This window comes from Xiphophorus maculatus, chromosome 18 (assembly GCF_002775205.1).
Source record: "Xiphophorus maculatus strain JP 163 A chromosome 18, X_maculatus-5.0-male, whole genome shotgun sequence".
In the NCBI taxonomy this organism is placed as follows: Eukaryota; Metazoa; Chordata; class Actinopteri; order Cyprinodontiformes; family Poeciliidae; genus Xiphophorus; species Xiphophorus maculatus.
The window spans coordinates 2,241,539-2,257,344 of record NC_036460.1 but is presented as its reverse complement, the minus strand read 5'-3'; the positions used below and the strand labels follow the sequence as shown (position 1 = coordinate 2,257,344).

Genomic DNA, 15,806 nt, shown 5'->3' with positions numbered 1-15,806 from the left:
GGTCAAAAAATAAGATTTTGTATATTTTACAGTTAGTGAATCATGTAAACCAGGTTTGAAAAGTGTTGCAGTTTTGGAGCTGGAGTGTTTCTAATGTGGTCTCAATGCAAAAAAAGAACTGATGTCTCTTTACTGAAGTTTCACTGATCACTTGGTTCTAAATACTCTGCAATAAGTGTAAAACAAACCAGATGAAAAGTGTAAGTAGTTTAGTTTACAAACTAGAAGAGAATAAAAATGCTCAAGATAGTGAACAATTAGATGGAATCATCCTTTAGAAAACAGGATTAAGTTGTTTATGGTGTTTTTTTTGTTGCCTTTTTTACCTTTAAAAACACCTGGAGCCAAACGTGCCGAGGAGATTACACCACCGTCTAAATTTAGGTCACAAGTTGCAACAAAACCTTGAAAATGTTGAAATAATTGCAAAAACAAAAAATGTTTCCAACCCATAAATGTTATAAACTCCACAGGTTTTCTGCCTGTTACTACATGTCCTAACTGGACCAGAAATGCCACACATCTCTCTTAGTTGTGGTAAAAGCTCATAAAAACCATAAATAACTAAAAAATTTTGTATGCAACTATAAACTAGCTAATTCTAATGAATTTGGACTTCGTGATTTTTAGTCTTGTTAATGTTTTGCTGTTTTTTTGTGTTAGAAAAAAAATATATTCATATAGTAGAAGGGAACATTTTAGTAATTTAACATTACCTTCATCAATGGAATAAGGTACATGTCTGTAAAGTGACCTGGTTTAGAAGTTTGGTCTGTTAAACCTCAAAATAACTTTCTTACTGCAGCGCTTAGTGTTAAAGCAAATGGAAAAACCTGTAAAAATAAAAGTATTTTACCAAAAAATAAAAATATACCTCTCTCCAAATGCACCAGTGATTGTCCAGTGATTGCTCTACACTTGCTGTTAATCTTTGGAATAGTCAGAAAAATAAGATTTAATTGTAACTGAAATTATCATTGCAGTTTTCAGGAATAATAAAATTCCAATTTTCTTTACCATGTAGCTCTAATGACATTTATTTTTCAGACTAGACCTGCCACGATAAATTTTGCTGGATGATAAATTGTCCCAGAAGTTATTGTGATAAGTAATAATATGGTCTCAAATAAATAATAATAAATTATAGCATAATAAATCAAGCATATCCAAAAGTTCAGCTGTAAGAACAGGATTCAATCTTTATTCATCACAAAATAAAAACAAACTTCTGCTTTAATTCTACAAAACGCTACAACAACCCCTCTTCACAAAAACACTGTCGACGTCACCACGAAAACTATTTTCAATAAAAACGTCATCAAGGACGCTGGAGATTAAAGCCATTTTGTGAGCAAAACGGACTCAATATAAAGTAAAATCTGAGATCAGATGTTTGTTCCTGAGAGTCAACAAAATTAAAATGAGATAAAAATGAACACACCGTACCTTGTTAAACTGGAAAACTCATGCAGCTGCATCTCTAAAATAATAAAATAAAATTTGAGAAAACGACCCACCACTTCAGCAGGAAAAATCAACGTAGAGATTCAAATTATTCTTTTGAAAGTCATGAGCATAAAAACCTGGGGAAAAAAGCGTAAACAAACCACATTGTGCAATTCTTATTTTAAAGCATCCTGAAATGTGATCGACCATCTCATAAAAACTAAGCGCTCCCAAACAGACATACATGCATCATGCGTGTTGTGTTTTTTTCTGTGTTTTGTACCATTTAACAGAAAATCCAGTGAGCAGGTTTTACATCCAGTTTCTCCTCAGGGAAATTTGTAACACCGGCTTTAGAGGTGAGATGATGCAACCGAAGCCTCAAGTTTGAAATGAGAGATTAAATCTGCAGCAGAGACTCAAACAATAACTCAGATGAAGTCTGAATAATAATCCTATTCAGGCGCAGCAGCTGTCCTCACTAAAGGAATCTGTAAACGGTTCAACTCGGACTGAAATGATTGAATTTCAAGCAACATTGTGCAGCTCTGCTGTCAGTGCAGCCCCTCCGACGTCGGCTCGATCGAGGGGAAAAGCTGGACTCATTTTTGGTTTTGTAGTGATTTTTTTTTTTAACCCACCACATCTGAAATACAATCAAAAGTTTAAGAAAATAAACAGTAAAATTATGAAATCAAAGCAAACAGGTCCTTTTTTGTTCACTTCAGTTTCACATTTGTTCAAGAATTAAAGAAAAAAAAAAATCAGCTCCATGTTGGTGAATCCTTCATGGATCCATCATGAGTAGAGAGCTCCAGCCAATCACATCGCTCGCTGACGAAGAGTCCCGCCCTCTCCGGTTTTGCTGCCTGTCTCATCGATTCCTGGCAGCAATGGAGAGAGCTCTGAAAAAAATTAAATAAAATAAATTAACATGATCAAGTCAAAATGATCCATATTCATCACTACTATAGCCTGGCTGCATGTTTATTAGACACCTTTTTATCTATTGTTGTTATAATGCCTTTAAAATATTGATCACACATTGATAATAAAGCCATCTCATATCATCATCTGTTCAATTTCATTTTTCAATCAATTGTTTTTATTTTAAGAAATACATAAAATGGAAATTGTTTATTAAACATGTGAAGACAGAAATTAGACTACAACCTCTGTCGTTTTCAGAGGAAACTGTTTGCAAAAATCTAATCTAAACACTTTTGGATTATAATTGATCAATTATTGGCTATAACTGACTTTATCACGCTGCGACGCAGCAGCGGACGGATAAAGATTTCCAATATTCTCATGTCCTAAACTTGACAGTTATGATCCAGCGTTCACCTTGCATCTCCGTTTTCGTCTTGGTGTTGTTCGGACGGCTGACGTTGTTCTTTGCGGGTTTGTCGTCATTGGCGACAGGTCCCGATCCTGAAGCCAAACCGGACGGAGGTTTGTCTTCAGGATCCGGGGCCTTCTTCGAATCCACGGTGTCCATCTTGACCAGGCAGAGCGTCTGCAGCAGCCCCACGGTGTCAAAGTTTTCTCCGGCGCACTCGCCTCGCTTCTTCAACATCTCCAACACCTGCGGATGGAAAACAGACGAGTTACAAAAGACGACTAAGTTTTAATTAATGAGCAGTTCATATAAGTCGATGCTAATAATTATTGATTAGTTGTTTTTTTGTTTTAAATATCTGAAATATGGGCCAACTAGTGACATAACCGTTCTTGCTTTATCCATAAGTTTCCTCTCAAGCTGTTTCTTCCTGTCACTCCACCTTCATCTTTTTTTATTTTTAAGCTGTTGTAAGGCCCAGTTACTCCGGCTTCCTCCCACAGTCCAGAAACATGACTGTCAGTTTATTTGGTCTCTCTAAATTCTCCCTAGGTGTGAGTGTGTGTGTACATGGTTGTGTGTCCCGTCTGCCTCTGTGTTGCCCTGCGACAGACAGGTGACCTGTCCAGGTGACCTGTCCAGGTGACCCCGCCTCTCGCCCCGAACGTAGCTGGAGAGGCAGCAGCTCCTCCTGACCCCACTGGGGACCAGGGTGTTAGAAAATGGATGGATGGATGAGGAACAGTGGCAAAACGTGAAACTGCTGCTGTGCAAGTAGGCAGGTTGTTGCTAGGTAACCAAAGAGTGAGTGAGTTGCTAGGTAACCAAAGAGTGAGTTAGCTGATTCCGCCTACCTAGCCATAAGAGAATCAGCAGCTAAAGTCTTTCCTCTGCCTACATTCCCCAGAATGCAGTGCGGTTCTGGATTGAGGTTCATTGAAATTACTGAACAGCCTATCAGATGTATCTATTATCTATTGATTGACATTGTTTATCTCAATATATGTGGACCCAAGTGAAGTTGATTCCCACTGCTTTCTTCAAATCAATCAAAAGTTTGTGGTGCAAACATTTTCAGTTGTGCTGCCATCGTGTTAAAGGTAATAAATGTTTCCAGAGGTCATGAAAGGTCAATCAGCCCCCCACACCTTTATAAAAACCAAAACAAAGTCATATCTTCTAATGGAAGGGAATACAGTCGACATTTTTGCTGCACAAATGTAGCAGAGTTGAATCAAACACCAATTTTGTTTTAATTTTGTAAATGTGGGTGGCTAGTTGACCTTTGACCTCAGTTGTTTGTTTTTTTAAATGATAGTGGCACACAGACCTGTCACAATAACAAATTTTGCTGAATGATAAATTGTCCCAGAAACGATTGTAATAATAATATTGTTGTATTATTCAACAGTATTATTGATAACACTACAGTGATGACAGTTAACACTTTATCTGGAGAATATTTTAAATAATAATAAAAAGTAGACAACCAAAAACAATAAATAAAAATACAACTGAAATCATAAATTAAATTGTGATATATCTGTAAATAAAACTGCTGTTCAGATAATATTAAATCATAATTTTATTTATCAAGTGTTTAATTATTTTATTGTGGCAAATTTAGTGGCACAAATGACGATCGTAGCAGAGTCGATAAACACCAATTTCTTTTGACTTCAAGAGCTGGAGGGGCGTTTTCACTGTTACTGATTTAATATTCAGCCTTAGTTTATTTAAGTAATTTTTTTTATTTTTTATTTAAGTAGTTTGTCAATACAGCACAGATACCACTTTATCTAGAAAACCGGAGCTAAAAATGTAAAATAGCTTTAGAGTTTCCATCTAGTGTCTGACCCAGGGTCTCCTCTCTACTGTACAGGAAGCAAACACACCTTCATGTACTTGTATGACTTCAGCTCACTAAGGTTCTCCTCCAGGTAGAGCAGGTACAGAGAGAGGTCGTCCCATTGGCCGCTGGGAGCGGGCAGGACGCTCACGGTGGGAAGGGACTGGTAGGTCTCCAGGAAGAGGGCGTATCCCTGGCAGAAGAGCGGGCGGAGGCTGGCGTAGATCACCACCGGGATCAGAGCGATGAACATGGCCAGGTTGACGGCACTGGACACAAACAATGAAGAGACAGAGAGCGGAAGGTGGGTTATAAGAATTGGTTAAAAACTGTGAGCTGCGCTGAAGTAAATAAAAGAGAGAAGTTCAAATATATGCTGAGAGTGAAAATCCTTCCTAAAGGTGAAAATACGTATATCACAGATTTCAAAAGAAAATAAAAACTGGAGGCCGCGGATAATATAGGAGATAGCGCCCCCTTCACTTCCGGAGCGCAATAGTCCCATTTCCAAATAAGGTAAGAGACTGACAGTGGTCCGTTCCGCCCTTCCTGTTTGCTGCAGCGAGGTCCTTCTCTTTTCAATGGCCTCGCCATCACCACCATATTCGTTCTTCTTCTTCTTAGTTTTATTGGTGGTTGGCAAAAAACTTACAGCAGCATTACCGCCACCTACTGGTATGGAGTGCTGTTCGTGATGATGTAATTCATAATATCTACGCATTTATATATCTACATAAATATCATTGAAGTGCGGTTATGGGAGGTCATCATGGAAAAATAATATATGATGATAAAATAATTTATATTGCTATTTTCACCCTGTGGTTTGTACTATAAAGTATTTATTTTTCATTTAGCTTTAGCAATTCTGATTATTTTTTCTCCAAAACATAATCAGCAGGAAGCTGAGCCTCACCTGGGATTGATCAACCTCTGGCTAACTGCACTGGCTGCCATCCTATGAGAGCATGCTCCTCCTGGCTGTATGTCGCCAATAAAATAGTTAAAAAACATTTAATGTATGAACTGATTTTCCATAATTTAGCTTATGTACATAATGTACAGTGTTTTTTATCACTAACTGTGTGTGTAACATGTTTCATGTGCTGAGGAGCGATCAGAAACCAGAGAACAGATTGGAGGTGAGGCAGGCAGTTCTCTTGCCTCATGGCAGGGGGCGCTCATGATCCCAGACATTGTGACTCCACAACTGCAGAGTAAGAGACAGTAACAGCGAGCTAGCCGTGGAGCTAGCCATGGAGCTAGCCATGGAGCTAGCCATGGAGCTAGCCATGGAGCTAGCCATGGAGCTAGCCAGGGAGCTAGCCATACAGTAAAGTGCAGCGATATATTTATAGTTTTCTCCTCTTACCACATCAATCACTTATTAATAATCACAAAATAAACATTAAGCCTAAAACCAAAGTACTGCAACAGACTGAATGTTCTGCTCTTTGTGTGGGAAATATGTTTGTTTTTTTGTGGCGTTGTTGTCAGTTGCTATAGCAACTGTCTGAGCGTAGCTGCGTTGATACAGAGAGCGAGAAAGACGTGGTTTTGAGTTTTACTTTAACGGTTTTCCACTTTGCTGTGGAGCAAGAAATTAATATCTAATGTCCAAGTTTGAGTTAACAGAATTATTCTACGGCGGCAGCGCGGCTATGGATGGTAAGTAAAGGTTTAGACTCTTTGACCTCCAGCTTTGTCCGCATGCATAAAGTTTCCTTATATAAACAATAACATGCAGGAGGTTTACACTGTGTTCCAAATTATTATGCAAATTGGATTTAAGTGTCACAAAGATGACATTTTTTGTTGTGCTATTAAATTTATAGATGTATTGTGTGTCAGGCTCTTTGAATCACTCTAATTAATTTCAGAAAGCTGGTTGATTAGTTTGTCTGTCAGCTCAATTAAAGGAAATCTACTTAAGGATGTTCCACATTATTAGTTTTTTATTAGTTTTTTTCCCATTTTTATCTCTGAAGGGTTTTTGCGGCTTGTATTTTTTGCGACAGTTTATCTTTGTTTATCTACGACTCCGCTTAAGGATGGCCAGTGGCGCCCTCTTCTGAATGGAAGTCAAACTACAATACTAAAACTAAACGGAAATGATCAGTTAATTGATTTGGACTAATAATTCATTAATTGACACGATTAATTAAAATCACTAATATCCATTTAGACGTAGTTTTAGTGCTTAGTTTAGCCACCATCCAGCAGGGGGCACTGCTAGTCATCTATAAGTGCAGCGGTCTGCATCCCTGCTGCAGGAGCAAAGTTACCTGAGCAGAGTGAAGACTCCCACAGCGATGAGCTTACACTGAACCTTCTCTGGGATGTTGGTGTCGTTAACGAGAATCCCGACCCGCAGCAGGCAGCTGAACTCGTCCGTGATGGAGGCCAGGTGGAGGTAGTAGCCCAGGTAGAGGCAGGCAAGGAGCAGCGTGACCAGAGTCAGGCCGCGGCACAGCAGGTAGTAGGACAGCAGCACCCGGGAGCAGCGCTTGGTCATCAGGAACTTCTCCACCAGCGGGTAGTTGAAGCAACCCTCCGTGGGGTCGCTGGCCAGGGAGCGGGGAAAAGTTTAAATAATTATTTACACTGGGAATTACAGCGGCGTATTAGGACCGTTGTAGATAAACAAAGAAGTAACACATTTCCACAAAAAAACTGAAATTTTGAGATTAGGCTCAGAAATGTCCAGAAAATAAAAATCGACTTTAGAAATTTTTCTGTTTTAAACGTCGAAATTGTTCAACTTTTGAAATTTCCATGTTTTTCTGAGGTTAATCTAAAGAAATTCTGAGTTTGTCTAACAATTTTTTCCCTTTTCTAACTCAGAAATGTTCTTGTTTTTTCTAGAAAATGTCAGAGTTTTTTTGGTGGAAATTTGCTCCTTATGAATCTACAACGGCCCTAATACGCTGACGTAGAAAAACCTTTTTATTGTTGTCCCCTGGAAATCATTAACATTTATTACCTTATCTTAAACTCTCACTCACTTCTAAACAATCTAATAAATATTTAGTTTTAGTGAATCACTTCTTGTCTGTGGAACATAAAGTCACAAATTTTCACTCACAGCAGCTTAAAACTGGCAGGTCTTGTACGATTTGAGAATTACAAAAGTGATGTAGTTTAAAGAATATAGCAAGTTATAAATACATTTTTGACAAGTAGAAAGTTTTTACTTAAAAAAACTAACTTGCAAGATATTGGAGATGGTTCTAAGTCAATAATATTGATTAAATATTATAATAACATTTAATATTTATTCTCCAGCAAATTATTTCATTTGAAAGATGGGAAAAATGTCTTGTTATAAATGAAATAATCTTTCAGTGGAATTAGTTTATTTCCTCAGTATTACGGAGCTATTTACGTAAACCAAACTCCTCTATCTTATTATTATTTGTAAGTTTGTTTTGTCTTATTTGCAAATGTATTAAGATAATTAAAGAACCAAAAATACTTGTTTTTTCAGTGTAGATGTTTGCTGCCATTAATCAAGACACAACCTTCCTCTGCCAGTTTACTGCAATATCTTCCTTTTTAATATTTTTCAAACACCAAGCGTGTTTGGTTTTTTTGCACAGATTTTCCAAACAGTAGCTTATTTAATGATAAAATGGTGCAATTTATTATAATTCCTCTTTTGTCCTAGTTAGAAGTAAAAAAAAGCAAAAGCTTAAGCTGCACCAGTGTTTTGTAGTCGGGGTTTGATCCCTGAGCGTACCTGTCTGAGGTCCGCAGTCCAGAGGTCGCCAAGCGTTTGGCCAGAGTGACGGCGCGGTTGTAGCACCGATCCAGCTCCTCCATGATGAAGGCGAGGTCCGACTGCAGGAGCGGCGCTGCGGAAAACCTCCAGAACAAGGCGGGGGAGTACATCAGCACCGCCACCAGCAGCAGGATGTAGGGGAAGAACTGCAGAGACGGGCGAGGAGGAACGGTTAACGGTGACCGGCTTTAGTCGAGCAGAAAGTCTGACCCACAGATGACCCAACCTGATGTCGACGGGACAGAGAATGACCTGAAGAGGTAACGACCGACCGTTGTATTCGGTCAGATTTCCACTAACGGACAATAATGTCATTTTTTAGTTTCATCAGAAGCAGCTCGATAACATGCTTATCATACAATCCTGAATATTATCACCAAAATGTTATGTTTAATGCTACTGAATGCACTAGGGCTGAAACAGTCGTCGGATTAATTGATAATTGAAATAATCGTCAATTAATTTTGATCGATTAATCGTTAACTGCAGCATACAGACTCAATAAAAGGATGGAACGACACACTCAAAGGAGAAATTAAACCAAAACTGTGTGAAAAATATTTATTTTTAAGATGGAAAATATGTTCTACCCAGAACCCGACTACCAGCTGTTTCAGCTTCACCCAATTTAAACTGCATATAAAAAATAAAATAAATCTATTAAGCACCTTTGCTGTCCTTTTATTAATTAGTTAAATAGTTTTCCACATATTAATGTTAGACGTATTTATTAGATTAATTCTTTATTACAAATGATCAGGGGTTCACTAAAGTAACAGTAATTTAATAATATACTGCTATTCTGCATCACTATCACAGGCAATACAGTATCTGCAGTCTGATTTTAATGTCGTTCAAACACGTTTACAAACTGAAGTTGGTTTTGAATGTGGACAAGACAAAAGCAATGATTTTCTCACATGCTAGAAAAATACCAGAAACGTCCCTATTGCTGACCACTGCTGCAGGAGCACAAACCAAGTTTGTCAGTAATTATTAATATCTTGGTTTTATTCTAGATAATGAACTCTCTTTTAAAAATCACATAGCAAATCTACTATTGATTTGCATCACTATCACAGGCATTGACATTGAAAATGAAAATTGGGTTTTATTATCGAAATGGATCTTGTTTTACACTCAAAGCTAGAAGAAAATTGGTAGCAGATACATTCCTGCCACTTTTGGATTATGGAGATGTTTTATATATGAATGCTTTGACCAAAAGTCTTTAATCATTAAATACTGTGTATCATTGCGCTTTAAGATTTATAACCGGTAGTCGACATTTGACACATCATCATGATTTGTACACAAAAGCTGAATGGCTCCTTTAAGTGTACGGAGAAACAATCATTTAATGATCCTGATATATAAATCTTTACTCGGTCTAACCCCAGCATATTTATCCATTCTCCTACACAGAACTATCGGTTCTCGTTCTCTTCGCTCCAATAACATTATTCTTCTGCATGTCCCACGCTGTCGAACTGAAAAAGGGAAGCAGGCATTCAGTGTTTTGCCCCCACAGCCTGGAATCAGCTGCAGTCTGAACTTAAGATGTCGGAAATGATTTCACTGGACTTATTTCGATCAGTTTAAAGATAGGCAACAAGATTCTATGAAACAGTGTCATTGTTTTAAATTGTTTTTATTGTTTTATACTTGTGCATATGTACTAATTGTTTTTATTTTGTAACCAGGTTGCTATGTATTGCAAATGTTTTGCCCTGGTCCCTCTTGAAAATGAGATTTGGATCTCAACGGGGTTTACCTGGTTAAATAAAGGAATATATAACACTGTTTTATTTAAGAAATGAAATGTTTAGTCTGAATTATTTATTTTTAAATGTATTTATACACAAACGGAAAAATCTGCCATTTTTAAAAATTCAGATTCAGATTGTTCAAATGAATGAACAATCTTTCTCTTCAGTGTAACTGAACTATTTTTATTTTAATGTTTTGTGGTATTTACTTGCAGTATGAGACAGAAAAGGGGAAAAAAGCAGAAAAGGTTTTAAGTTTAGGAACGTAGCGCTGGATGGCAGCGCTGAGAACCAGCAGCCTTCGCTCTGCTGCCACACCACCAATCACTGCCGTCTCCTGATGTTTACAAGGAACAAACTGAAATACTGAAGAAATAAACCGGTATTTTTTATAGACTTCAAACGTAAAGCAGTGAGACTAAAGTGCAAACCGGTTGCAAAAAGAAGTTTAGAGTATGAGTAAAATGTAAATAAAAACATGTTCAGCCTGAATTCGTTTTCATATAAATATAAATTCCTCATGATGCCAGTAAGAACAAACAGGAATGTGAACAAACAAACACGCCTCCTGTCTTAATGTGTGTTATTAGAAAACCTTTCAGACACACCCGGGAATGAATTAGTACAACAAAAGCTGAATGAAGTCACTGCTTTCAGTTGGGCAAATTATACAACCAGATGTGAGATCTTATAGTACGAGTAAAATATTCATACAATTTGAAATATTTCACATTTTGAAAACCAAAAAGCCTCAATGTTTTTATTTGAATTAGAGAATGTCAACACAACATAGGGCACATTTATGTGACATGAAAATAACTTTATTTAAACCATAAACCTGTAAAATGTTGTGTATAAGTTTGTTGGAAAGAGTTATTTAATTGTGGTAATTAGAAAATACATAATACTGCCCCTTAAAACAAAGAAACAAAGAAAACACTGCTCAGATACAAAATATTACCTAGTGTTTAGGTTTAGTTTTTAGTGCAAACATCTTATTATGCTTGAAAAAAGACAAAACTAACTTTAAAGTAACATTTTAGCCAGAAATAAGAACTTGTTTTAAGTCATTGATTACATAATATTTATTTTTCCAAGAGAACTAGTTCCCACTGGCAGATTATTTAATTTACAACAAGACATTTTTGACATAAGTGCAATAATCTGACAGTGGAACTAGAACTTACTTACAGTTTCATGTAAGTCAATTTGTTCTTTTTTTCCAGTGTACAAATATATTTCCATGAGAAACTAGTAAGATTTCATTTTTGCAGTGCATGGAAGAAAAAAAACATGCCACACTTTTCAGACTTTTATTTATGTGCTACTTTTGTTTTGGTCTCTGACATAAACATCCAACCATCCAATCCGATGACGGAACCACCTCACCTGACTCCTCTAAAGGCTCCGATGTGACCAAAGTAAAAAGGTTTTAATGGTGTAAATATTTTTGCAAGGCTAAGTGGAGGCATTTTCAGCGTGTGTGTGTGTGTGTGTGTGTGTGTGTGTGTGTGTGTGTGTGTGTGCGTGTGTGTGCGTTTACCTTGTGCAGCCCCAGAACCAGAGTGTATTTGTGAACAGCCGCCCAGCAGTACGAATCCACATAACCTGCCTGTTTCCAGGAGAAGTTGGTGGGAGAAAAACAACTTATCTGAGTACCTGAAATGAAAAAATAGATAAATAAATTTAAATATAGCATTTGGCATAAAATATACGTAAATATCTACTCCAAAACAAATGTGTTATCAACATCAGGGGTGGTGATACGGACCTAAAATTTGACTGTCATTATTTTGTGGTGGTAAAAAATTATGTAAAACAACAAAAACAGCTATTATTTATTTTTTAGGTAACTGTATGGCTGTGACTGCGTGGCACCACAAACACAAATATTGTTCTTGAAAATAAAAACAAACATTCCAACTTAAAAAATGAGATTTATGTCATTAAACTGCACAGTAAGTACATTTAATTATACATTTGAATTTACTGGTATTTATTGATGCTCTTATGGAACAAACTGTGGAGAAAACAGCTAAATTAACATTTCCAGTAATACCGTTATATCTTTATTTTTTTAAATATCATTAATTGAAATTTACTGTGGCAAAAATGGATAAAAAGTTTTATAATAATTTTTTTTAGAAATGATAAACAATACAATAAATGCTCACCCTTAATTGATATTTTCAGCTGGACAATGAATCAGTAATATATATCGCGATAGACGCGTGATCAATATCAATAGATAATACACTGGAGAGAATATTCAATATATTCACTGAACTCCAACCCAGAACTGCACAGCATTCTGGGAGATGTAGTCAGAAAAAAGACGTTAGCTGCTCAATAGTCTCTCACAGCCGGCAGATTGGTTTAACCCACCAACTCACTCACTCATTGGTTTAACCCACCAACTCACTCACTCATTGGTTTAACCCACCAACTCACTCACTCATTGGTTTAACCCACCAACTCACTCACTCATTGGTTACCTAACAACTCACTCACTCATTGGTTACCCACCAACTTGCTCGCTCTTTGGTTGCTTAGCAACAACCTACCGAGTCACTGGCGCAGCAGCAGTGACTCGGTAGTAACTGCTTAACTAATAACTGCTTCAAAATAAGAAGTAACAGTGTGAAGTGAAAATTGTGGATGAGAGTTAAAGTCACATCAGTTAGCAATATTTTAAAACAAATCAATATTGACCGATATGAAACACTTATATCGTGATGTTTTCAGCCATATCGACATTATCGACATCAATATATTAGTAAATTTGTACCATTTTTGTGCCTACGAAAAATCCTAAAACTCAAAATGTAAATTTTTTTAACCTAAGCCAAATGTGAGACACAATTTGTTCCCATTTCTTCAACTGAATCTCTGAAGACAGATCAGCTGATGATTCTTCATTTTACCCGACTAGAAGCAGATAATCTGGATTTTTACTGGATTAGCTCTGGTCTGACTCACCAACTGAGACCTCCTGAGCGAAGGCCAGGGAGATGAAGAGGAGGGGCAGCCCCACAGCCACGCAGGTCACCATCTTGTCCACGGCCATCTCCGTTCGGATGTTCTGGTACCGAGCCTGGTTTGGCTCCTTCAGCCGAAAGTCGCTGAACACATATTCTGTAGCAACGTGAGCGATGGCCATCTCTCCTCTCTGAACTTATCTGCACACAAAACATCCGATTTGTCACGACCCAGACGGCTGAACTAATTCCCTCTAGATTTGCACTGAAAAAACACAAAATCATTACCGAGTATTTCTGTTCTGGATTCTAATGAAAATATCTTAGGAAACTTGAAATAGGACAAAACTTACAAGCAACTTTTCAGCTTATTCTAAGTCAGTAATTCTTATGGGACAAAATCTACTGCTAAAAATTAATCTGCCAATTATTAAGTTATTATTTATCAATATTTAGAAATTATTTACTTAAAATAAGCTCCTATATGTTGCTGAAAAGTTTCTTGTAAAGTAGTTTTGTCTTATTTAAAGTGCACTAAGATATTCGCACTAGAAACATGTCAAAAATACTTGGTAAGATTTTGTATTGTATTCTCTTATGTCAGTAGTTAGATAACATGTTAGATAATCAGCAGGTGGAGCATATCAACATTTTGTAAAATTCTATCTTTGTTTTCTTAAAGCTTACGCACAGTTCATAAAAATGTTTACACTTTGGGATCATATGTCTGACTGGGTCTGACTAATAAAGCCACACTGGCCAGTTTCTCACCACAATATTCCTAAAGTTTGGTCTGAATTGTGCAAAAATAAAAGACAGCCTGTGGTCTTTTTAAAAAAAGATACTGTTTCAAAACTACCAAAAAATGTTTTCATACTTTAAATATGGCATTTTATTTTCATGGGTTTCATACCTGGACCTCTTTTCTGTAATAACTGACCTCAGATGGGCAGAAGGCGGTGAATGAATGGATGATTTAAGCACTAAAACTAATTGACAGTTCTCATCAGACATTTACAAATCCATATAAAAATGTGTGATGAAAATAACAGTTTTCATAACACATCTATTTTTTCCTTTTTTAGACACTAACATCCATAAAAATATGTTTAGTTTGTAGCTATGGTGAAAAAACGGGTTTATTTTCTCACCTGCAGCTGTCAGAAGAAAAGAAGGTTTTATGTTTTCCTCCAAGAAAACATTAAAAAAAAAACTATTTAGTCCCAAGAGCGGCCAGTGGTTTCCCTCAATAATGTTCCAGTTAAGCAATTTAATGGGGTTAAGTGGTGAAACATGAGTCCAGGCTAAAAACAACCCGTGACTGAAGCATCAACAGGCTGCTTTGTTTACATGCAATGTTTTTAGTAAGAAGCACATTTTAAAAAATACATGTAAAATAGCATTTCTTTATATATATACTTATAAAAAATAACGTTTTAAGACAAAGGCCTGGTTTGGACATTGTAACTATACCCACTAATCCAATGTCATGTCTTTGAGATTTTAAAAAAGAAATTAGGAAAAAAAAACAAAAAAAACTTACCAATATGTAATATTATGTAATGATTAAAAAATCATTGTTGTGGTTTTCAGAAGCCGGTCGCTTCAAAAAGTTAGATTAATTAGTTTTCCAGGACAGAGAAATGTGGCAGCACGGCGCGTCTTTAAAGGAACAACACAAACTTTCGAAATCACCGTCTTCCTGTAAGGCTGCGAACTCCTTCCGCCAGTCTTATACGGCAGCTGCGTTCACGGACACACCGAAAATATCGATTTGACGTCACCATGACGCGTTTACAGCAACTCGGTAAGTTATAACTTGAGTTACAAATTATAAAAGAATTATTTCTCTTTTACAAAAGAGAAACATAAACAAATATTTAATTGATTGATTAATAAAAAATAAATAAAAATAGTTAAAGCAAAAATGAAAATTGTATAATTCATCTAATAATTTTATTTCAATGTTGTCTAAGTTAGAAATCAGGTTTTAACTTGTGAACAAATGTCAATAATAATGATAATACTCGATATTATTATTATTAAAACTTATGAGTCACTGAAGATTAAGATTTAAGAATAAAAATACCGACAAAAATTAACTATGCGTTAAAATTTTGTAAAGAAATTGATTGATTAAATATGAATTAATTTCTTGATTAAGAGCTGATAATCAATAAATTACCATCAGCTATTAACTTTTAGGGTAGTTATAATAACTATAAAAGCTGAAGGGGAAATCCTCAAATTAATTCCTTCAAATTCATGTCAAGTCAAAGTTTATTTACATAAAACATTTACAACACCCTTTCTGAACAAAGTGCTTTACAACAATCACAGCCTTACAGGTAGACAAATGATAAAACAAAGAATAAAATTCAGTTAGGTAAGATAATTATAAAATTGGCAGAAAATACCATAATAATAATGATAATGATAATAATATGAATATGAATAATAACCAAGACAAGCTAAATTTCAGCTGCAATGATTTCCCATAAACTCGAATCAGTGAAGTACTAATATCCGCCTTTTTAAAATAAATTAACTCGGTAATCATAATTAACTAGTAGTTGAAGCAAAAATATATTTTTTCCTCTGTATTTATATTTCTTACAGTCCCTAAAGGTAGCATACTGCT

The 15,806-nt window shown here is 36.2% G+C and overlaps 1 protein-coding gene across 1 annotated transcript; it reads right to left on the bottom strand.

Annotated features, from left to right (window-relative positions):
• Positions 1-1,173: 1,173 nt before the first annotated feature.
• On the bottom strand, positions 1,174-14,865 carry LOC102216528 (pannexin-1-like). Its single transcript, XM_023350771.1, has 8 exons — positions 14,709-14,865; positions 13,167-13,366; positions 11,731-11,846; positions 8,377-8,564; positions 6,923-7,201; positions 4,684-4,906; positions 2,794-3,034; positions 1,174-2,351 (listed from the first exon to the last, which is right to left on the bottom strand). Exons 2-8 carry the CDS (start codon positions 13,345-13,347, stop codon positions 2,269-2,271), a joined length of 1,311 nt encoding a protein of 436 aa, XP_023206539.1. The 5' UTR covers positions 13,348-13,366; positions 14,709-14,865; the 3' UTR covers positions 1,174-2,268.
• Between the last annotated feature and the right edge of the window lie 941 nt (positions 14,866-15,806).

Bases quoted from the DNA above. Each gene is read 5' to 3' on its own strand.
- LOC102216528 (XM_023350771.1), bottom strand. From the start codon at position 13,347: ATGGCCATCGCTCACGTTGCTACAGAATATGTGTTCAGCGACTTTCGG. The intron at 7,202-8,376 runs GTACGCTCAGGG...CTCCCTGGCCAG, and splicing joins GGACTGCGGACCTCAGACAG to CGACCCCACGGAGGGTTGCT. The intron at 4,907-6,922 runs GTAACTTTGCTC...GTTTGTGTCCAG, and splicing joins GGAGTCTTCACTCTGCTCAG to TGCCGTCAACCTGGCCATGT.